This window comes from Malurus melanocephalus, unplaced genomic scaffold (assembly GCF_030028575.1).
Source record: "Malurus melanocephalus ecotype Western Australia unplaced genomic scaffold, MMel_1.1 scaffold_230, whole genome shotgun sequence".
NCBI classification, from domain to species: domain Eukaryota; kingdom Metazoa; phylum Chordata; class Aves; order Passeriformes; family Maluridae; genus Malurus; species Malurus melanocephalus.
The window spans coordinates 584,830-609,249 of NW_026623462.1; the positions used below are offsets into that span (position 1 = coordinate 584,830).

At 43.1% G+C, this 24,420-nt stretch overlaps 1 protein-coding gene across 14 annotated transcripts in view; it reads right to left on the reverse strand.

Moving 5' to 3' along the window:
* DNM1 (dynamin 1) overlaps positions 1–24,420 on the reverse strand; it is a 64,619-nt gene that overhangs the window by 32,546 nt on the left and 7,653 nt on the right. For 10 of the 14 annotated variants that reach the window (XM_057374675.1, XM_057374680.1, XM_057374679.1 and 7 more), the window contains exons 2-10: positions 8,425–8,498; positions 8,072–8,221; positions 7,507–7,710; positions 6,863–6,961; positions 6,294–6,454; positions 5,263–5,405; positions 5,049–5,184; positions 3,806–3,873; positions 2,656–2,794 (exon numbers count right to left, since the gene is read on the reverse strand). In XM_057374675.1, the coding sequence (XP_057230658.1) occupies positions 2,656–2,794; positions 3,806–3,873; positions 5,049–5,184; positions 5,263–5,405; positions 6,294–6,454; positions 6,863–6,961; positions 7,507–7,710; positions 8,072–8,221; positions 8,425–8,498 (1,174 nt within the window). The remainder of the gene's footprint in view (positions 1–2,655; positions 2,795–3,805; positions 3,874–5,048; positions 5,185–5,262; positions 5,406–6,293; positions 6,455–6,862; positions 6,962–7,506; positions 7,711–8,071; positions 8,222–8,424; positions 8,499–24,420) is intronic. The other 4 variants (XM_057374676.1, XM_057374677.1, XM_057374671.1 and 1 more) reach the window with 1 other exon arrangement.

Sequence of the window (24,420 nt, forward strand, 5' to 3'; positions counted from 1 at the left end):
ACTTGCATTTTGTTTCAGTAGAACTGATATCTCTCAGTTTCAAGGATCTGGACAAACCACTCCACTTACAGAATATATTCCATCTCACACACCTTCCCTGCAATATCAGCTTCCTCATTAAGAACAGATGTACCCACTATTTAGGAAAATATAAAGGTGCTACAGGACATCCACAGCTATACAAAGTATTCATTATACCTGCAGCATCATACCCCAACACAGGCCTGCTGTGATTTATAAGGAGCTATTACTTTCCACTGATACTATGTGGTTGGTCTGTGTTCTCAATGGCTCCACTCAGAAAGAAAGTCCACAGAAACTGAAGTTATTCAAATATAGCCAAAATCAATCCAAGACTACTGCACCCAAAGTTTTTCTACACTTCTTTTAACACTTCWGAGTTTCTACCAGGACACTCTTTATTACACGATCTGTGTCACTTGTCTTACCATGGGCCATTACTGCTTTGCCAGTGCTTTCAGGGAATAACATCCCCTTGGCACGGGAAGGGGATCTTGCCTTTCAAAAGCTGCAGTTTMTAACCACACCTGGGGTGCCTGCAGCTAACAACATGCTGAGATRGCTATAAATAACCACCGCTTCATGGAAATCAGGTATTTTCCCCTTCACCTCATCTTTCACACCTGCAAGTCCCCAAGCAACACCAATATTAAAACACTCTTCAACACATATTATGGGATGTACAACCACTCTGCCTTTTAAGCAGCAAAGAGTTGGAATATGTTACAGRATTTGGATTCACCCAAAGGTCTCTCTTAAGGTGCACACAAATGCCCCTTTASAGCAAAGCAAGAGCATTTCCAGTTCACATCCTCTGACTCAGCAGAGGTTTCCTACTAAGCCAGTTGCCCAGTGMATCAAGTTTTGCTATTTCCCCCACCAGACTTTGGGGGAAATCTATTTATTTTATTTTTTAATTACTACCTTACAGTACCTGAGTATCCCCTGAATGACATTATTCTGTTTCTTCAGTACAAAACTGTAACCATGGCTACTAGAGCACACACAGAGCAACTAGAACAGAAGTCAACCATGAACACCTTAGSAGTAGGATCTAAGTTGAAATGGAATCCTTTATTCCTGAATCTGTGACATCTCCCCTCCATCCATGTGGTCTCTTCTCCTCCTGTATTTCCCACCCTGCTGCACCCACCACCTGATCACTTGAGGAACTGCTGCCTTCAGAACAGATGGTTTATTCTAAAATTGTCAGTAAAAARRRGRAARRAAAAWTAAAAAAAAAACGAAATAAGAAATAGAAAATGAAGGAAAGAATGCAATGAGAAAGAATCCGTGGGAGGTTTTGAACAGCAACTGATGGATGGAGAACAAATCAAAAGAAGCTTCAGAGGGCATGAAAAAGGAGGGCCCTTCTGATCCAGTTAGCAGGTGACTCTGGATACTTGGCAGCCCGAGGGCCTGTGCTTACCTGTCGACAGGCTCTAATGGCAATTTTCTGGGTGCTTCCCACAGTCACACACCCCAAGAGAGGACAGCAGGACAGAAAAAGGAAGCTCCTCCAGCACTCTAGAAACCTGAGCAACTTCTCACTGCATCCACTTTGCTCTCCCAGTCTGTCCTGGGGGGCAAAGCATGTGTCTGCATGCCTGAGCCCTTCTGCAGAGGCTCTTGGCCCTAAGGACCAGGCATTTGTGCAAGGGATAGCAAGTGTCACCACTTGGCCACCTGTCCCCACCCTTGCARAGAGGGGGTCAGACTCTGTGGACACCTCCTGCAGTGCCCATTTACCTGCACCTGAACAGCCAGAGGCAATTCCAGTCTCCAGTGCCCACCTAATCCTAACTGAGGTGCCTTTTCACCAGCACCCAGCCCTGCCTGAAGCAGCAAGTCATGGCTGAGAAGAATGGCACAAATCATCTTATCTTGATCTCTTTTAACCCCAAACTCAAAAACAAAAGCTGCCACATCCAAAGGACAGAAAAAAGGCAGATTCCCTCCCCTGACCCCAATAAATWCCTGTATGGATCCCAAAGGGCAAAGCTCTTGAGAGAGAGAGCAGATGGACCCCAGAGGCTGATGAACATTTCTAACTTGCTTCTTCTCAGCCATGTGCTGCTATTCCAGATCAGGATATGGACCAAACCAGCCAGAAACCAAGCCAAACACCACAGGAACACTTCCTTGAGACACAGCCCACCACTGTAAGTGCTGTAACTCTAAATTTCAGCCCCATACATCCCCAAAGGGCTACTCTGGGATTAACCCTCTCACTTCAACAAGAACAGAGAGCACAATATTTAAATCCCAGTTTCTGGCTTGGAAAATACACCCAGATAATGAATTTAAAGACAAATGTAGTCATAGAGAAATATGCTTGGTTTTCAAAGGAACCAGGAGTCATGCTAAAGACAAAGGGGTGGCCAGAACATGTCCAACACACCTCAGCTCTAACAGATTTAGGGAGCAGGACTACAGCCCACATCCCACAGTGCTTCCTTCCTGTTTGGCTTGCTGGCTGGATCGCTCCAGGCTGGCTCTGCTCAGGTCTAGTCATGCTGAGGAGGTGGTGAAAACACCAAGTGTGGCTGCAGGCAAGTCCCTGCCCAGGTCACGATGCTGCGCCGCAGCCAGCGAGCGGGTGGAAGGTGCCAACTCCATGCTGCCTCTGGTTACCTTCTTGGTGCACTGTCTAACAGTATTGATTAACTCCGAAATGACCATGTCCACGCATTTCAGGCAAGGTTCTTTAATCTTCTTCACCTGCTTTTTCACAATGGTCTCAAAGGCCATGTCGGGTGTGAAGAGACCGGTTCTAAACACCCAGGGTGGGGACAAGACAAGGCAGGAGGGGGAGAAGGGGCAATGAGAATTTCACAGCGTTACACACACATCTTGGAGCAGGCTCCACCATCACCAAAACCCGGGACATTTGGGCTGGGAAGTGTCACGTACCCTGGACAAGCCCTGACTGGAGTCCATGAAAAGTGAGACATGCTTGGCACTTCCCAGGAAGGAGGTGCTGAGGGCAAAATGTATCTTAGCTGGACAGCCATGGCCAGGTCACCATTTCACCTCAGCCTCAGGGTGGCAGGGGATGACCCCTCCAGAGTGTATTTGACCTCTGAGTTGTGCAGGAGATGAGGCCTGCTCTGGAAGAGCTTCTTAATGGTTAGGAAACTGGCACATTTGATACCCTTTATCAAGCTCAGCTGGTGACTGAGCAAGAGAAAGGAATGAAAACAAATCTAGGTCAGTGTTCGTTCACATCCCTGTGTGCAGGAAGGGCTCTAACAGGCATCGTCCAGGAAGAGCACAACTCAGGGTCTCAGGGCTGAACTTTCTGACAACTCACCTTCACTGAGGGGAACACAAACCTGTTTTCTAACTAGGTGGGGCCAGTGAGACCCTGGTGATGGGCACACCAGTGTTCCCTCAGATCTCTAGSGGAGGGGAGGCTCTGTACCAACTGTACCAGCACTTGTTTCTAACTGCTGGTTAGTGTGAAAATCAACGTTTTAGTTTTAACTAAACAAAGGGGTAGTATGGGCCTGTACCCCTCTTCCCTTCCATATGTAAAGGCCCAAGAATGATAGAAAAGATGTCAAGTCACCCAGGCTTTTACCTTTTAGGCTTCTGTGACTGTCACATGGGAAAAGAAAGCAAAGTGACTTGGATGATTGTCCCTACTCCCAGAGTCAAGCCAGAGGTTATCCCTCCCTTTGGCTGACCTACCGTACCTCTGAAGTCTTCAACTCCATCTGGAAGGTCTAGAAGTATTTACAAGGCTTTTCAGCCAGAGCTCTGCCTAGTGTGTGATACGTGCCTGATACCGTGGATGTTCTTGATGGCGTAGCTGATCTCCCGCCGCAGCTCCTTCTCGTCAAACTCCATCTGCACCAAGGGAGAATTCCATCAGAAACTTTCTGACRCTGATTGGCACAGCAGGACACAGCAGCAGACTTTGCAGAGAAGAAGTCCCATGCCAGCACTATCATGTAACATGTGAGATATCAGTCCAAGTGTTGGACATAGAGTCCCAGCCATAAAACTGCTGTGGCCAAAGCAGGACACCCTGGACACACATGAACAGCTAAGGGCCTACATTCACAGATGCCTCAGATGCTCTCAAGGAGCTTCTTTAAGATAAAACACAAGGACTGAAGTGTTATATGGGTTTGCTAAGCAAATTAGTTTGCTTCACAACATTTAGCATGAGATCTTGGCAACTGCTTYTTCAGTGAACACCACACATAGATAATATATTTTGTGTGAATTGTAAATCTAACACAAGGCAGGCTATTTATTTCACTAGAAAGGCCTCATCTTATTCAAATGTGAAATAAAAAGGAAGCAGAATGCAAAAAATACTGAAGCAGAAAGATCTGGCTTCAAGTTTGTTCCAACTGACATTAAAAAATTATTTTCAGTACCCCCCTGATCAGGTTAGTGGACCTCACCATCCAAGAAAATCAATCTATCTACCTATCAATAAAAACCCTCTTCCACTGTTAAGACAAGAGAACAGTTTTCTACACCGTTCCCACYTCTAGGCCCATTTATAGAGGACTGACAGAAATAATCCCAGGTATACCTACGATTCTTTTTCCAGCTTCTTAGGTATCTATCAGGCCAATTTTAGAACTAGTCTTATGTTCAGGATCAAAGAAGTACAAGTTTCAGCACCCTTTCTTCTATATGAAATTCAGTCATAGTAGCTTTGACATATCTTTGAGGGCATTCAGTCATTGATTTACCATTGATTGTGTTAAAGTGATTTTGCATGCTTAATTTAGCATTTAGGAATTAAGCCGAAGAAGAATTGTCATTTAGCTCAGAGAAAGTTAAGTTCTGTCACAAGAACAAGGACACAGGGAAAGGTCAGCACTACAGGAAGGTTCCAAAAAGAAGACAAAGAAATGAAAAAAGGTTTTAAAGGAAAAACCATGAAATAAAGCAGCTGAACAGAAAGATGATGAAAGATAGGAAGAGGAGTAAGGAGACAGACAGGAGTAGTAACAGACAACAGGCAACAAGAAGTGTATCTCAGCAGCATGGGGAAGCAGTACCTTCACCAATTCRAAAGGGAAACGCTCATGGAAGATGCGGTTGATCCGAGCTCCTCCTGACAGCTCATAGGTGTCAATTTGGTCTCCAGAGCCTTCGATGCGTTTCTCAAAGTCCACAGCAAACTGCTGGACCATCCTGAAAGAAAATCAAGAGCATGATGTAGCACTCATGGCCAAGCAATCCTTTCCAAGGAGGGACACTGAGGCCACTTACTGAAGCAGAGCTTTGGTCTTGCGAGCGGGGTCATCAGGGCGAAAGTTCTTGTACTCCTCCACCTCCTTCTCAATGGAGAGGAGCTGGCTCTGGAGCTTGTTCCGCAGCCCTGGCAGCGTGTCACGGATGTGGTTGGTCAATTGCTGCACAAGAAGAAGGGTTAAGATGACAATAAACCTCGAGGTAGTTACTGGGAAGAGTTTGTTGCCTCCACACTACAAAATAAAGATGAAGGCTTCTCTCTRTGTTCAATTCTTCTGTGTGATCCTAACAGAATGTCTGTCCCARGATAGATACTGGTTATTAACTGAAGGTATTCTCCCTCTCCAGCTCCTGCCTATTGCCCCCTTTTACTCCTGACCTTCAATTTACCTTGTAGTCTGGTGCAAAACTACCCTCCACAGAAACCTGCTGACTCAAACCCAACAATAAACTTCACATGCAAGTATTAGCATTTGCTATTTACACAAGGGTAAAAAGGCTATTTTGCCTTCAGATTAGCACAACACTGACACCTAATGTGGTGGTACAGCCCTTTTTTTTTTTTTTTTTTTTTAAAAAAAAAAAAAAAAAAAGGCAAGGTGGAATGAGACAGAACCACTAACAAGGCTCCAGTAAGAGGGTTTCCACAAAGCACAGCTGTGGGAAATTCTGGTTTAAAGATGAATATTTAAATAAGGAGAAAAAGGAAAGAGACTCTGAAGAGAGCATTTCAAGGAAGCAGAGAAGAAAGCAACAGTAAATTGCTACTGTATAAAAACAGAGATAAGACAGCCTCAAAAGATGGGAAATGACTATCAGTATCACATAAATACTGTTAGGTACAGAGATGACTAGAACTTAGACAGTATCCTTTAACTTAACCAGAAAGACCTTCCATTCTGACAGTGTATATACCACAAACCAACTACTGATTATGAAAGTGAAAGGATAAATCAGTGCTCTGCCTTTGGTGTGCAAGCTCTGTTATTGGCCTTGGTGTGTTTGACAGCCAGTGACACCATGGGCAGCAGTTCTTGGCTGGACAGTACCTGGTTCAGGACTTTCTGAAGGTAGGGGGTTCCCATGCGATCAGCCATGTGCCTGTARGCTGGGTGGGAGAGAAAGAATTTCCTCTCTGCAGCCAGAGCTGCCTGAATGTCCTTCTTGCCATCTATGTCCTTCTGACTTCTGTTGACCACACCGATGTAACCTGTGAGAGTGGSGTTAGAGATCAGATGGTTGCAATGATGTAAATGAGAGTCAGACTGAGAAGGAAGTTACTYAGCCAGCAGCATTTCAAAAGGGGGATTCTAGTGGTAACACATTATGAGGGGCAATTAGAAGAGTTTAAAATTAGAATTTCCTTGAATGGCCCAGGTTCTGATATTTTGGTATGCAGGACAAAAATGTGTATGGAACAGAGAATTAGCTTATTTTTAYTGTTCCCCAAACACAAAGCACACTCCAGTCTTATTACTTCAGAATCTCCTGTTAAGAGTCCTTAGCACAGATACTTTTGCTGTGGCCACAGCAAGTGTCACAGCCCCAAATTATTTAATCTCTTTCACACAGGGAAAACAGAGGAAGGAGATCATGGATAAAGCATGAGGAAACATACCCCTACGGAGGGGAAGCAATTTGTTTTCTAATACATCTCGTGCATCAGTTCCTTCATCCATAAGATCCAGCTTAGTGATGACCCCAATGGTACGTTGGCCTATAGAAAAAAAACCACAAATATACATGAGTAATATCAAGTTTGTTTGATCAAGTAATATTTTCCTCTGTTCACAGATCTTACAGRTTGCCCAACCTGGCTACTCAAGGGCTCTTAAAGATTACAGTTCCCATAATGTACAAGAGGCCACAGGAGCAAAACAAACAAAAATMAAGCTCAGTTCTCAGCTGTATCCTGCTGAATGCAAAAGTTATGCCACAGCAGAAAAGGATTTTAGTTCATATTTTCCTAGCTCTCTCTAGGCAAATGCAAATGATTAAAGAAAAGAAACTGGATTTTCTTTAATCTTGAATTGAAGAATCTTCTTCAATTCTCCCAAAATGGGGCCTAGACAAATGAAGAAAATGGGAGTAATTTCTACTACAGCAACTGTTAACACTGTCTAAAATCTCTCAGAAGAATGTTTGTTGGTGAAGATACATCCCAAGACAACAGACAGGAGCCCAYATCTACTGAACTAATCACAACTAAATGAAAATCAGGCCACTGTCTAGTAATGCCAGGCTAAATTAAGAGACACTTACCTTGAGGATCCACCTCCTTTGCGATCTTCAGGGCATCAGAATTGGCCAAATCAGAGTTGGCTGGGGATACTGCCAGGATGAGGCAATTCTCTTTGGTGACAAACTGCATGAGCATGTCTCGGATCTGGAACTCRATGTCAGGGGGCTGATCCCCTACAGGGACTTTTGTCATACCCGGCAGATCCACCAAGGTCAGGTTCAGGACTAGACACAGGAGACAGGAGTTAGCACAAGGGTTTGTTAATGTTCTGGTCTTTAAGTACCATCTGCAGTTAGATTGACTCCAATATGTCACAGGGATAAGAGATGTACACACAAAAGCACACAAAGCTTTCTATTCCCTTCTTGTTACTGCTCAGTAAGAACTAGTTGCTAGTTGTTACTACTGTGATCGTCAATGATCTCATCACTCATCCCTTTAAATCGCTTGTTTTCACACTGATCAGAACAACTCAAAGTCCTTCCACACATRCTACACTGAAAGGGAAGAGATGACAGTACTTTGTTTTCAGTTCAAAATGGACTAGAGAGCCAGAAGAGTTCATCCCACTGCATTAGGACTCACCATGGGGAGAGTAGACTCGGAGATTGATGGGCACAGGGGAAATCCCTTTGTTGGAGCCAGTAACACGATCTGTTTCAGCCTCAATCTCCAAACGGACCTCCTCAAAATCRGTGAATTTCTTTCCTTTGCAGTGCAGGAACTCGCCATATTCTATTTAAATAGAAGCAGAGATTCAGAAACAGTCACCAAAATCAGAGAAACACTCAAAAGTGTGAYGAAAGCATCATGTCCTGAAGTATAACACAACAGTTTTTCCTAGGGAAAATTCGTATTTCTTTTCTCCAGTGAGCAGTGCCACTGATCAAATAAGACCAGCAATCTAGCTGGATACATGGGGAAGGGAGCTCACATACCTGTGCTGGCGTTTACCAGCTGCAGGACCAGGGGACGTCTGGTTACGATGCCAGATCCACGTGGCAGAAAGTCCCTGAAATGAAACAGGAAGTTTTGGATGAGTGAGTGATTGTTTCCTTCCCTTTTCACAGCTTTTCTGCTTCTGTAAGCAGATATGGATTCTGAGAGGGAATCCCAGCCATAAGCACAAAAAAGTTTAAGGCACTAAACACAAAGTGCTTCTCTTTGAGAAGGGCAAGAGCTTGTTTTGCAGCAGTTTATACTCACAGCAGTCTCTCTGATCATGTGTGTGATAGTACAGCTCCTCCAGCTGAAGTTCCAAGTTAACTAACAAGCCCATTTAATACAGCTGTCCGTACTTTGGAAAAAAAAATCTCTTTCATCAGAAAGTAAAGAGAAGTTGAAGCGGAGCCCAAAAACTAGCGTGCCTCCTTTTGACAAAAACAATTACACAAATTCACTCACACCCTGCACTTGGGGCTTGAGAAGACACCACACTGTCCCAGCATGCAAACATCATGTGATACAACTGAGAAAATAACCAGCAGCCAAAAGCTTCTCTCAAGCCAAGGTCTCTCCTGGCTACAACTACTCAAGATAATAGTATTGCCAAAGCAAAAGCAGCAGTTTCCTTCTGCAGTCACAAGAATCCTGAATTTTTGCATACTTCAAAGCAGCCTCTCATTAACCTTCTCCAAATGCTGACTTAGCAGCCTACAACCCACCAGTTTTCCTATGCTTTTCCTTTTCCTCAATCCAAAGCCAGGCATGCTCACTGCATCTKCTGATGACCTTGCTAGTGTGTGGCCCAGTTTCCCAGCATTTGGCTGTTCTTGTGGCTCTTCAAGAACCACTGAGCAGTTCTGAAAATATAATCAATTGCTTCCTTGCCTACTGGGAGAAGCATCACTTCAAAATATGTTCCCTACAGCATGAATATAGTTTTCTCTGTTAAAAGAATCCCTGCCTACACTGCYGGGGTTTTGGCAGACAATCCTCCTTCCCCTCATGGCTGTGGCAAGGAATAATTTTGCTAATTCAGGAGTAACTACAGACTCTGCTGAATGAGAAATCCARTGCTCTCCACTTTGAGGCCTTCCTCTTAGCCCTGCATGAACTTAATACTGACTARGTCCATGAAGATGAGAAATTCGTTTCTCTTTTAACACACGAGACATGGCCTTGAGCAGCCCTGTCTCAGCTCCTGGTTTGGCCACTCATTTCCTAYGTAACCCCTATGCAAGTTACTCTGCTTCTCTATATTTCCCTTTCCTCAGCTATAAAAGTAATTCTCCATCTGTGGGGACATCAGAATAATTTGGTAATATCAAAAACTGGAAAGTAGGTTCAAGTGAAATGAGTGTAAGGARGCACCCTATATCCTCTAACACCTCAAATAAAGATATCATCTCTTAATTACTAAGCCAGGAGTAATGCAACCTCTGGTACAACTCTACCAGTTAAAATTAGACTGAAACACATTCTCATTATTTTAGAGTTTTCAGAAACATAAAGAGTTAACTGGGGATTGCCTTTCATTTGTTTTTCAAATAATACAGTTCTAGTTTTTCCATTCCAGTGGGATTAACCCTGGAATCTTTGAGGCACTGCATCATTCTAACAGTTTTCTGCTGTCTCAGCWCCATTCCTATAGATGTCTGTGGCCAATACATAGAAAAGTCCTATCCTTACATCAGTTTTCAGCATAACAAATCCATTTGAGCTCCACTGACTTATTTTGAAATAGYACCTTAGAAAAAGGAATCCTATTACTACAGATTCCCTTTCCAGCACACCAAGACAGTCCTCTTGTTATTGGTTTCCATCTTGCAGTATCAAATCCTGCTTTACTGGAGAAAAAGGGACACTTGCATTTATAAGCATGAAATCAATAGGAAACAAGATCCTATTCCTGCTGGATTATGTTTTCCTGAATCTCTCTGCTTTGGTTAAAATTCCAATTTTTCTCTGTGCTTATCACAGCTATTAAGAAAAAAAAATCTCAAGACAAAGGTAGATAGAAAACCCATGACAGTGGGTTCCAGCATTATTTAAAGAAGATTCAATATATTGTGTTAACTCAAGTAGCTCCCAGGCTATCCCAAGGAAAAACCACCAAGCCTTCTAGAGGACAAGACAACAAATCATACGCCAAATTTTGTTACCTAAACCAACAATCTTGGCTTGTTCTTGGTAAGAGTGCTGCTCTAGTTCTGACTGAAAATACATGCAAATCTGATCCCTAATATGAGAAAATGAATGTGTGTTCTTACCTACAAACCACTGGGAGGTATATGCAGTTCAACTTCCAAGTCTTCTCTACACTTGACTCCTATCAGGAGTTAACAGTCAAAAAGCTTTATTAAAAAAACTTACAACTGATGCAGTATCACCCCATTGTATCCATGTTATTTCCTATTCTTCTTCACTTCCTCTCTCTACAATCCACTGGAAAAACTCCTTCCTCCTCCTGCTCCAGCTAAGCCTTTCAAATCATAGAAACTAAAAAGCAGGGATTAGTAAATTCTGCAGGGAGCTGGCTGGGTGCCGAGGAGCAGGCGGAGTACAGAGCCCTGCCTGCCCTCTTGCAAGGGGCACAAACTGCTGCTGCAAATAAACCACAACCASAGAGCACATGTGGCACTGACAACATGCCCTGCACAGTCTGAGTTCACTTCAGAGCCTGAAGGAAGAGCTACACACACACACAGCTATTGCTCCAAAAAGAGCTGCTCAAAGTGACAACACCAAGTTGGAATCAGGTGAGCAACACACCAGGTAAAAACCATCAAGTGTCAGGTGACCTAGGCAGGCAAGAGCAAAGAGATTAAACTGGCTTACTCATTTCCAGCAAGGGAGATGTATGGTAGCAAGGCTRGGGGAGGAAAAAGAAAGATGGAATAAGTGCTTAGAGGTAAAATGTTATAAGGCTTCGAGTGCTGAGACAAGGCAGCCTCCAGCATGACATCAGAGCTCATKACATACATCACTATACACAACTGTGCCTGAAATATGTTACTCAGGCTGAGGGCACCAACCCCATGTTTTTCTCTTTCACTTTTTATCTTAAGAATTTGAAATGCTTACTTTGTTGCTTTGTAACACACAAAAGTGCATGACAACATTTGATTTTCTGTGCTTTAAACCAGGAATACAACACTGTGYCATTTCTTCAGGGTAGGCTTCATCTAGAAAACACACAAAATAGCAGCTAAAAAAAGACAGAGCTGTATTCAGGGAATAAAAACACCTAATTTGCTTGTAGCTTTCTTAGCKACTGACTCAAAATTCTGAATCAATATATTGAGGTATCAGTTTTATCAATGCAATTCCAAGCATTTTATCAGASTTGGAAAACTAGGCTCAGATCAACTACATTTCCCACAACATCACTTATTGGGAGATGTGTTTCTATGTATTTTGCATTCATCTTTCATTAACAACTGTCAGAGAGGGGATACTGAGGTAGGTAAATTCTTGGTCTGCTCAGTTATAGATGTCCTCTTATGAACCAAGACAACAAGAACCAAGGATACAAATCCTAACAGATCTCAGACTGAAAGAGTTCAGGCAGAGAAGTGACCTGGAAAAGCATTTATTGTTATATTTTGCATTGCTCAGTTTTGAAGTGCTTACACACATTCTTGACTAGCTTCCTTGGGGCAAGCCCAATCACATCATTCCTTCCAGTCTTATTTTTATTTTCGTATGCAAAGCTGCATGAGATTGCAGATTTGGGCTCAAAGCTGCATCAGTAATACAATAATAAAAAATAYTGAAGGGATGGGAACGAAGCTAGCAGTTACTGTGGAGCAAAAGTGAAACAAAATCCAAACACCTTGGAAACACATTAAAGCAATCTTGATGTCATGCAACAATACATTTATAATCAGGGCACTGGGAATTGGGGTTTCCTTAATTGTTTTGTTGGTTTGTTTGTTTGGAGTTTTTAATTAAAGCCAGACACTATATACAAAAAGCYTTCAGGCATTAGGTAGATTGGAATCCCACAAAAAAAGAAGGTTATTAGTGGCTATTAGTGACAAAAAMCCCACGTTTGATCTACAAAAAAAGTTTTAGAGTTCATTTAATGACTTGCACATTACAGAGAATTAGAAGTTAAAAGCATCATTGACCAAAGACACTTAGCCCAGACTATTCATAAAACAAAGGAGACTGACAAACTGCTCATATAATTCAACTTACGTTGTATGGAAAGGAAAGCAAAGACAGATGCAACCAAAAAAAACAGGACAGATATCCATAGGGAAAGGTTAGGATTACCTGAAGAGGCACACATTGGAAYTTTCAGACATATTTTTTGTGTTTATTCACTGTTGCTTACATTGAAGGAAATGTGACTGTCTCCATTAAAAGGTACTTAGATGAGTTAGTTTGCTGCAGTAGGGGCACATTTGTGTCCACACACACGCTTTGCTACACCAAAACTATACTTGTTTACTCTGGTCAAACGCTCGATCTGATGTTTCCCTGTTAAATGAAACACTGAGATMCCTGGAGGAGGAGCAAGTCTTAGAGCATCTCAGTGATGGTTAGGGGCATGTTGTGCCTGGTCCACCAGCTTTGCTGGAATAAATGCTCTCAATCCTGATAAGTACAAGACAAGTGAYTGCATGAGCCARTCTATCCCTTCATGCTTTGCCAGAAGTGTCAGCTCACTGCTTTAGGTTTGTGCTCTAAGGCTTCGAGATTCCTGTAACATTTACAGTGCTGCTTCATTCCAGCAATCTGGCACTTACAAACCTCTCCATGACCCTGCAGCCATGATTTCAGAAGTGATAACCACAGCTTCCTAACAGGGAAGGGCAGGAACATACTAATGGCATCCCCACATGTCAGCTCAGACTGCAAATTCTTCTCCATAGATACCCTTCCACTGCAAATAAGAGCACCACTTACTCCCTCTCTCCACAAAATTTAAGTTTTGCACCTTCTCCATCCAACAGTCATCTGTATTTCTGAAAGGATTTTTGAGTCAGAACTTTTTCATGCATGATTTTAGTCTTCACTGAAGTTGCAACAGAACTCCTCAGCAGTCCAGCTGGAACAGAGTACATGGTACCATCTCTTGCCCTACATCAAGACAAACCAAATGTTTGCTTTCCCTGCCTCCAGAGAAGCTGGAAGGCTTGGAAAGCAGAGGGCTCTGAAATACAAATCTAGGCCTAGTCTAGACAAAACAACACAGCATCCTTGCAGTCAACTGTTCACCAGCCCTTTGAGATTCTTGAGTTAGAATGCACTAGAGAAGGTAAAGCCTCAAATAAAAAGCTAAAACAGCAGTTTATGAAGACATAAAAGTAGTTACAAAGAACAGAAGGGAACACCAGCATCTGATCATTTAATTTCAATTTGATTTCTTATTAAACATCTATAGACAAATAGGGTATTAAGGGATGCAACTAATCCCCAGTTTGGATTATGTTAGTTTCAGAAAATTAAAATTCACACAGYCTCCATAATTTCACACGGCTGTTTGTATTTTAATTCGAGTATTTGTAATTTCCTGTGTTCTGATGGTGCCTGGGGACAGCAATTCAATCAGAAATGCACTGCAYAAAGCACTGTGTGAATATACCACAAGAAATACAGTTCTGTCCCTATGGATTTTACTGTCTGGTTACACAGTTCAGACCTGCTCCTGCTTAAGCTTCAAACCATTTTCATCTGTCAAGACTTATAATTGATCATTCATCATTCTCACACATCCAGATCTAGAGTTCCTCCGTTGCTCATGATGGCACAGTGCTTTACAAGAATCCCAAGCCAATCTAGGGATATTGGTACCTGTGACATACCATTCTTCTTATCTTTGTACTGATCAGCAACATTGACATCTTCATACAAGCTGCATTCTGTGGACAGCTTACATTTCTCTGAGCAGCACTTCATCTCACAGCACAGCACTTATGTTTTCAAACATGCTCTCACTTCAGTACATTGAAATGAATCCTTAACACACAGACTGACATCTATGGGGCACATTAACAACCCACTAAAAGTATTTACTATTRATTATAGTGACTCCTAAAATAAACATCTCAGAAACAGGAGGAGCTTTGTACTTCTTGGCCACTAATTCCTGGTGTTCCTTTACAACAGACATCATCTGGTTCTTCCAGAAGGAAGAAGTCTCAYGCAGCAGCTGCCCTTGGAGCACCTTTCTGGTCTGCTCCTTTCAGTGACATGTTAAGTATATTCATAAACAATTCCACAACTGAGGTGTGGGGCAAGAACAAGGACAAATTTGTTCTTTCCTCTGCCACCCAGCAGGTTGCCAAGAAGGCTGCACTGCAGACGCAGACTTTCCTGCTAACTTGGTTGGCTCTGTGAGCTCTCTTCTTGCCTGAGCCAAAGTACTTTTTAACAAAAAAAAAAAAAAAAAAAAAGGAAAGCCAGACAGGCCAAAAGGAACAGCAAGCATTAAAAACAGGTGCATTATGAACAAACCCATCAACCTGCTATTCTGTTTTTCTCTGCCCTTAGCTGTCATATTTTTTTCACGATGCATCATGAAAACTCAGACACCAGTCATACTCATAATCATMTGGTAAGTCTTGTTCCTAGTTAAGCCATKATTTTTTYCMWTWARRKTWRSMMCYTTWRRWWAAYWWTAMRCMWSMKSWKGYKTAWWRTTWWYAGCCAATCTCCASAGCACAAGTGTGCCTAGTCCTGACCCACAGTGAACAAGAGGGATTCCATAAGCATTCTCTATACTGTAACTTCTCAGGATGCAATTGGTACTGGTCACACAATGGATACATATRGAAATAAAGATCTATTGTAAGTACACAATTTTCCAGTATACTGGCAATATTATTGTACACAATGATTCATTATTCAAGAAAACAATTGTGAAAAATAAAGACAGGCAATAGTTCATGAGTGTCATCATAATATACATGTTAGGAGAAACAAAAAAATTAAAGAGACGGCTTCCCGCTGCCTTGTACCTTGAGATCCCATTGACAATAGTACAGAGGGAGGTTAACACTATTGTACTGGCTTGGAACACTTACAATTGCTTTGTTAAACAGTTGTGGCCCTCAAAAAGCCTCTCCAATACCTGGCCACTTTTCCCCAGCAAAGCTCCCCAAGTCAGTACGTAAAAAGGTTAAGCAGCCTCTTAAATGCAGGAGTTTGCTGTGCTTAAGGTGAGTCCCCAGAGATCGTCCTAGAAAATTCACAGGTGAAGCCTAAGCATGGTAAAACACAAGTGCCAGTGTAAGGAATACGTATTTGTAACATAATGCTGGATAATTTGCAAACGTGAGTCAGAGAAGATAAACCAGAAAGTAACTTGTGAAGTTGGCCCATTCTCTCAATCTACCTTGAGTTGTTCTATTCCTTTGTGCACCCAATGGCAGCACAGGGCCCAGCAAATGAGGGATGTTCTGTCTGAGGTTTTGGGCAGACCGAGGCACTAAGATCTTCAAACACAAAAGGACAGCATCTATGCTAATTCAGTGTAATAAATAAGTGCAGCAATAGGTTGTATTACATGTTCACATCACATCCTGCTCCAGAACTGACACGATTCTCATAAGAACCAACTTTGCTGTGTTTCCTATGCCCCGTTTACCACTGACCAGGATGAGCTCTGTTATGGAGCTCTTCTGCATCTTTTTCCCACACTACGCTCTCACGTCATTCAAAATAAGCAAAATAYAGTGTATTTATAGAGTTAACACATAAACTCAATAAAACCACATCAGAAATCTACATTTCTTGCAAAACACAACATTTCAAAAACCACAATGACCCCACACCATAAGCTCTGCTAAAAAGACAAGAAACCTTTCAGGAAACTGCCCCCTCCAAGAGAATCCACCTCCATAGAAAGCTGCATGCCTGGCTGTTTGAAAGCCTACACAGTGAGTTTGGCGAGTCAAATCCAGTTCCTCGTGGACAGGCATAATGGTGAGGTTTGTTTCACTGACATTTGGGGTAAATGATGAGCCATGGAGGGACAGAAGTTGAATTTCAAGCTTCCATCTCAGCCATTTTATCATTAGCTTATCTGGCCACTGACCTACATACATAGAGATGACAGTGTCCAGTACTGTTGTCTGGGTAATTTTTGGTGGTGTCCAGATCTTTCCTACAGAACAGGACAAAGATTTTTGTTACTGGAAGGTATTGTCATGTTCATGTGCTCTTGTGTCTGAGAGAACCCACATGTCTTGAACATTGAAAGCATTAATCAAAAACGTGGGTTTTTTCCCACTCAGAACATGTTTGATGAGCCAAGTGTGGGCTGAGGGGGYTCAAACAATGAGAAGGGGGACACTGGGCAATGTTCTCTCACATCACTGATACTTCAACTGCAGTGAATGTGTTCAGACTTCTGCCTGCAGCACCTTCCTTAACATTGCTAAAACCAGAAGGAAAGCACACAGCAATTTTTACACGAACTCACTTGGAAACAGCTCTCTCCYCCACCCCTCCCCAAGTGCACTAAATTCGGCTTTTCTGGCTTATCTCTGACTGCACAGACTGGTTCCCAGGAGCCATCCRTGGCAATTGGTGCCTCTTTCATTCACTCTTTCCACATCTCCTTTCTCTGCATCCCAGCCCCTCTCTCCCGCACATGCCTCTATGCAGGTTGCTGGAAGCAGTAGGATAAGATAAGTTTTGCTATTGTTTATTTTCATTTGAATCCTTTGGGCTGAYTTTTAGGTTTCACACTCCACTAGCTTCAGGATACATCAAAATCTGGAAGACAGCTCTAACAATCATGCCAAGTCATGGTTGTGCTGGAGCCGCTATACACCTGTTAATCAAATGCACAACTACAGAGCCTTGGTGGCTGCCCTGCTTGCACAGGGCAAGAGACTTCCAAGGAACTCACAAGCATTCTACCACTTTCAGTCAAAGGCCTGGGGCCTGCCATCCTGCAGACTAAACTGGCATAGCCAAGAGTTTGCCCCAGGCATTTCTACTGCTGTATGTCTACAGTAATTCCAAMGAAGCCAGCACACCCCAGCTTTATGCTTGGTAGACGTTACAGCAGGATCCAGCCTGACTTTCAAGGTCTATATATATATTTTTAGATGACCTGAAAGTAAGGCAATGATATTGCTGCATTCTTCTGATGTACCCCTGCAAATCCATAACCAGGATTATCCCATCCAATTGACTCACTGGCTGCACTACAAAGCATAAAGCAAGAATTTCTGCTAAAAGCTGCCCTTCATCCCTAACTCAGTTTACATAACATGGAATATAGGAAGTCCCTATATACAGTAAGGGGAGACAGAAGCTGAGCAAACAGAATTTCTCCACGTTAGAGACAGTTATACAGCTCCTGTTCTACATTTGTAGCAAACAAGGGAATATCTTGGGAAAAAAAACCCACACTCAAGCACTACCCTTTCTGTCAGTTTTCCATGGTGTGCCTTCTTTCTATGTGGAAATCCAAGCTCTCCCTCTCAGTCAATGTTAGAGCTTGGATAGGCAAGTGCCTTTAGGACCCAAGAGCCTGAAATACACAGGTTTAACTCCTGAAGGACCAGCACTAGGATCTTGCATAAGGACACCAGTCCATTTGAAGAGACTCAGCTCTACAGACCATTAGGAATATATGGGGTTTAGTAAAAACTCTTCTTATTTGAATCTATTCAAGGTTTATATTCATGCTTTGATTCCTTCTGTGGTTTCAAGAGATTAACTTTCATWCCTGAAAAAATGTCTCAAAAATCATCACCCCCAGTCAGCACTTCAAGTGCTGGGACTTTCTGAGAAAAGTACAACAAATTGGACATACAATAATTTCATCAGCACGCATCACTTGAAGCCTGCCTGAAAGATCTCAGCTTCCTCCAGACCTTGCAGACACCATGAATAGTTTTCAGCTCTTGCCTAAAAGGTGTGGTAAGGTACAAGCACAGTTCATTTCTTCAGTCATCCCAACTGAGGAGTCTGGGTGCAGCTGCCTGCACTGTAACRCAGCCCTCCTTTGGTGCCATGGGCAACCAAGGTTAAACTCTTTGTTTTTAAGTGCCAGGGAAGGCTGTGACCCTGGGAATCCYGCAATGGGAGCAGATTGGAGCCACGTGCTTCTCTCCCTAATTGTGATCACTGAATGATAGATAATCCCTTCATGGGCTGTTGCTCTACAATTGCCRTGCAGCAACCAATCCAATCTGAGAGCCAGAACCAGGCCCAGGGGGATAATTCCCCTCCTACTTCCCTAAAACATGGCRAAATCTACCGTTTCCATAGAAACGAATCAGTTTGATGTCCACACAACTCCTGCATCCTTCACTGCTGGGCATCAGCCCCAAGCTGCTGAGGTTTTAAGCAAGTGTCTACAGCTATGGGTCAAGACTTGGGAGGAGAAACAAGAGGCACTCCCAGCATACAAACCCAACCATCTCATTCAAAATGTCATTTGCTTTAGTCCATCTCTGCTGTGAGAGAATTAATCAGGAATATTCTTCCCCTCCTCCATTTTGAGGGTTGAGTTATCTGCCAGCTCCCTCCCTGCTATCTTGCTGCAGATGGGTTAGCCCAGAATACGTGAGGACGTAGAACACAGATGGGAAATCAAAACAGAGCACTCCAGCACCTCACGTGCACTTGTGAGCCAATTTACTCTGTGTTTCTGCAGGTAAAAAACTGCAAAGGCATTTTCCTGTTTGGAGCCSTGCATTTTACTGCAGAGAATTATTTAGAGAGTGGTACAGCCTACAGTGCACTGCCTGATCTCAAAAAGTCACTGCCCGTTATAGCAAATGCCGCATTGACTCCAGGCTGCAGAGCTAGGGAAGCAGAGTCTGGAGACAGCGGAAAATTGCAGGGCTGCTGCTGTGCAGCTTCCTCTAGGATCTTCTGAGTAATAGAAAATGAAGTCCTGGATTTTGTTTGCTGCCTTGGGATATTCAAGGTAAAGAATAATACAGCAATGATTCTGCAATATCAGGAGCCCAAGGCARTAAGCAGCCTGGTGTATACTGAATGGATGTGGCAGTAAGGATTACACATTAGTAGAAAATGCAGTTTTGATTTCAAGAATTACGATCCCAGGAGAAAGGAAACAAGGCTGGTTTCACTCATGTGAAAAAAAAAAAAAAAGTAACATCAGAAATATTGCACTGCATGATGTATTCTCCACYCCAGAAACTGTAAACCAGACCTTTATGTCTGCCTTGCCTAATTTGCACCATCAGAGCACAAAGGCAAGTTTTTCTCTTGCTACTTCAACAGCATATATACACTGGCAAAAATCTCCCTGCAACCACAGAATCTCCCTGTAATTTCCAGAGAGCCTCCAAAAAGACAATACCAGGTAGCAGCAACACCCCAGACCATCAAATTAGTCCAGTCCCTATGTCAGTAGTGAAGGCCAGAAAGGTAAACCCATGACCCAGTACCTACGTTTGTCTCTTTTTTGAGCTGCACTGATCTGTCACAACACTGCAGCAACACTGCTCTGCTTTGGCACAAACAAATCTACTGACAACCCCTGGCTCTGCCATAACAGAAGGGCTGCAGCCTTGAAAAGCATGACCTGTTCAGCACCTGCAACTTGAGCTGTGAGAAAACAAAAGGACAAGCTGTACACTAAAACTCTGGGACAGGAATGGCTGATGGGAAAGCAGCCACAATAACACCCAAGGATTAATGGATGCTAAGACTGACGAGCAGCAGGCTGACCTTGCTATTTCCCACCACCAGTGTCTTAATCTCTGGAGCCAGKCTGCTGCTGAGTCCAGACTAAAGGCTGCCCAGCAGTAAAGGCTCCCCTGTGTTCAGAGACACCACTATACTGTGCAGCAGTAAGTAATATTCACACTGCTGATCACATGTAGGCTTTGGATAAAAAAGGGTGTTACCCCCTTTTTGTCCTTCCCTCCTTCAAAAAAGGAAATCAGGTATAATGGCAAATTCAAAGATATCAAACTCTTGTGCTAAGCATAATCTTAGATTTCTTGTCAAAACTCCACCTCTGGAGTCCTGGTATTTACTGCAAGACCCAAGAGAAGAACAAACGTAGCTGGAGGCACATTTCATCACTGCAGCATGACACTTCCTCCACTCCCAGACAGCCCTGTGTGCTAGAAAATGAGACAGCTTGCCCAGAGCCTGAATTCCATAAAGGGTACAGACAACTGAAAGAGTTCATTGGGAAAGGCAAAGTCACTTTGATGAGCCCACAGATAGAAACCAAAACGGAAGCTGTGTGAGGAAGGATGGTACCTCAACAAGCCACGATGTGGTGTTAGTGGCCACACATTGGTGGTGGGTTTATAMAGCTGAATTAAAGAATTCCCTGATAGCTTATCTCAGGTCAGTGGTACGAGGCAGATGTGTTGTGCATGGGGAGGTAGCCTGCTTCCCTTCCAACAGGCCAGGCAGGAAGGACAGAATTCCATGGGGTAACAAAGGCACTCAGGCACCCTGACCAAASTGCCCACAATGCACGGTTGTCCTGCAGAGGGAATTTAAGATGCCAATTTACATCTCTGCTCTGCCTGGAGAAGTAYGCAGGAACAGTGCCAGGCTCCTTGCTATGCACTGCACCTCTGCAGCTCCAGATATAATTAGGATCAGCCCTGGCTGGGAACATGGTGCAGAGGCACTGCCTCTTAAGCCCTTGAAGAAGAACCAGCAGACTGATTGCAAACACTTCTAGTGCAGAGCAAAGTCAGAAGCATTAAACTCTACTTTGAAGACCACACAAGACATCTCCATTTCAGGCTATACCAGAACAAAAATTGGATCAATAGTCCCAGAAGGGATGAGCTTCTGAGCTCYTGGCTGGTTACAATGTCCCTGCCAAAGTGCTTTTGACCAGCCAGTGGAACAACACTTCTCATATCACAAGAAACATTTTGCCCTGGTCATTTGGGCAGTGACCATGGGAAGTGACAAAAAGACCAGGCTTAAATTCAAAAGGAAAATAGGAAGATCAAAACAGGTGTTGTTGCCTCATCAGTGGGCATTCTGAATCCATAGCAAAAYCATGGCATAGTGACTTGGACAGACCACAGTCTTACAGTCTTCCGTTCCCTTCCTTACTTTCCACGAGTAAAGGATTTAACTAAATTTCTCCCCCTTGTATCTGCACTCCACTTGTTGAAACCAATACACTGATTTCTAAGACATTTGCTTTTGCCCCTCCAGGTGTCCAGTGTGAATTCAACTTTGTGCAAGCAGAAGCTGGCAAAATATCAAGTGYCAATGCAAAACCTCACTTATCCTTTTGCAGTAAGCATTCTTTGAATATCATTCCTTCAATAGTCTATACAAATTTATTCAGGAAATGGACCTCTTTCTCCAAAATGAGTTTGGGATGCCTGGTAGTTTGCAGGCCTGAGATAACAAACACATCTCATATGAACAGGCATAAGCAAAGTAATTCTTAGGAGCAGGAACTAATTCCGAGTAGCATAGCCCAGAGGGAAAAAGTTTATTGCTGGGACCTCTGTTCAGAGCTGCGTGGTATAGAAGAGGTGACCTGGGTTTTCAGTGCTGGAGCTGCAGCATCAGCTCTGCAGTGTGACACATGTCATGCACCAATCCCTGAGGGYATTCTGCATTTTGGAACGTACCAACCTCCTCCTTACCCGTAGCTTTAACCCCAATGCGACAGATCTCCTCTCAAAGGCCAGCACCATGCTCAGGCAATTCCCAGCTATTCATAGAGGAGCTTCTATTAAAAGTAAAAGCACAATCAGCTTAAGAAATAGCCAGAGATTACACAAGAGATCAGAGCAGCCAGAAAGAGAGAAAACCTAACATGCATTAGAATCAAGAGGTCCCATCCTGACCCACAGCAGTGTAAGCTCAGAATAAATCATAAACAAGTCAGTAAGGCTAAAATATCAGCATAAAACCTGTGAGAGTTAGAGCWTTGTTGTTTATTGGTTTAACTCTGAACTAGCAGGTCATTAGACAYATTCTCCTGCTGACAGGGAATTGTTCCTGTGCTGGAAGGCAGGTGGCAAATGGACAGTCATTATAAGCCCCATTTGTAGAGGTTTGTAACTACTTGGATGAGGAAGCGCTCTGRGGGCTGAAACAGCCTGCTMATTTGTCAGAGCCCTGAGCCAGATCCTACGTAACTTACTCTGTCTTTACACATGTAAGAGTGGCAGAAAGACAAAGAGGAGGAACTGARCAAAGACTTCAAGATTTTTGCCTTTAGGTACCTCTTTCCTTGTTCTAAGAAATGCAGCAACGCCTACCCCATGCCTGGATTTCCATTCTCAATTTTTTTTAAAATGGGAAAAATTATAGTTTCTCCTAGTGCTCTCCAGGGTAAGTTAGCTCTGCTGTGAAAACATTTGCAGATGTTGAGAACCGACTGCTCAGCATCTCTGTAGACTTCTGCCTATTGATACTACGAGAAAGGATCTGAAYGCAGCTGAAAAACTACTCTGAAATACAGCTGCAATTTATGATCAGCTTTTATACAGCATTACAGCAACACTGCCTGGCTCTGGAGCCAAAATCCACAGCAGTATCAGTTTARCACTGGCTGTGTCCTCTCAGGCATCTCATATACTACACTGGCCACTCTTGCAGTAAGAGTGTTTCCCAGCCCCAAAATGACYGTCAGAGCAGTCAGACAGGAGCCCAGCACTTCCCATGTCTGTTATGGTTGTGTTAACTCTTCACCCTTCCACACAGCTGCAACAATGCAGCCTAAAGCCATAAGAAACAGGAAAGCRAGAGTTAAAGGAGACTGTTGAGGCAATACATTATTAAAATAGTATTTTCAGCCCCAGAGACTCCAGTTCAATTCCCATTTCCGTCACAAGTGAGGTACTGGGTTTATTCCAAACCTCATTTATTGTTCATTGCGACTGCAACACAAATATTTCAGCAGAGCTTATAGTTTTGAGACTAAGCCCTGATTTTTAGGAAGGGAAGGGATGACAATGCAGKTCTTAGAAGGTTTGGGATTCTTTATACTTGTCTCCAGAAGCATTTAAGGAAACGGCATCTTTCAGAGAAAAAGAATACCCTCAAACTGTTAGAAATTACTGTTTTCAATATAAAAGCTACACTGCTCTTCTGTTCACTCAATTGCTGTGGCCAGGGCTCTAAGAAAAGCCACACAAGTCACAAGACTTGCAGAAAAATGGCAGAAGCTGGCAAGTTTGCTTCCAGTCAGCAAGACACAGCTTGAGGAGCTTGCATAACGTCTGCTTCCAAGAAGCTCCCAAAAGCATGTTATGCTGAATTGCAAGAAGCTRCTAACCAGGGACCATCTCACTTCCATTTGGTCATGGCTGGGTCTGCCAAAACTTGCCATGTCAGATGATCAGGAGAAAACAGAGACACTGTTAGATTTCAGACTCAGGGCTCATTCTTCCTGTMGTGTGTTTTGAAGGAAAGCAATGTAGTTATCCACTATAAGCCAGCACCAGGCCCAGAGCTGTGACAAACCTGAAGGTCACAAAAAAAGCAAAAGCCAGCAACTTAATTTTTCTGTCTGCCCATCCATAYCCAGCTTAAGAAAACTACAGAGTCACTTTATATTCAACTGTTATTAAAATATTCAGTAATAGGTTGAAAACAAAGCTGGAACTAAGTACAAAGCAGTATCAATAAGTCACCTGGAATAACTGTTTAAATATCTATCATTAAATTGTGCCTCAGTTACCCACCACAGTGTTTTGATGCACTGACTGCTCCTCAGTAAATACTGAAATGTTCTCAGCCCCCTCTTTCCAGCTGCCCCAGTACTTATAGTATTTAGTCCTGAGCTACACATCCAGTGTGAATTACTAAACCCCAAGTCATCCCAAAATAGGCATGATGTGTGCTTTAGAAAGAACACAGATAAATGCAAATTAAGAGAAATAACTTTCTGCAACTCTTCAGAACCAGTCCTGCTTGCAATCTGATCACCTCCAAACCTGATCAGAACATCCAAGTGCTGAAAGTCCCTTGGGACAAAACTTTGGGTTCATTCCCCTGTAGGGCTGTGCTACTCATCCCTACCGTGAAAGGCCAAGTTC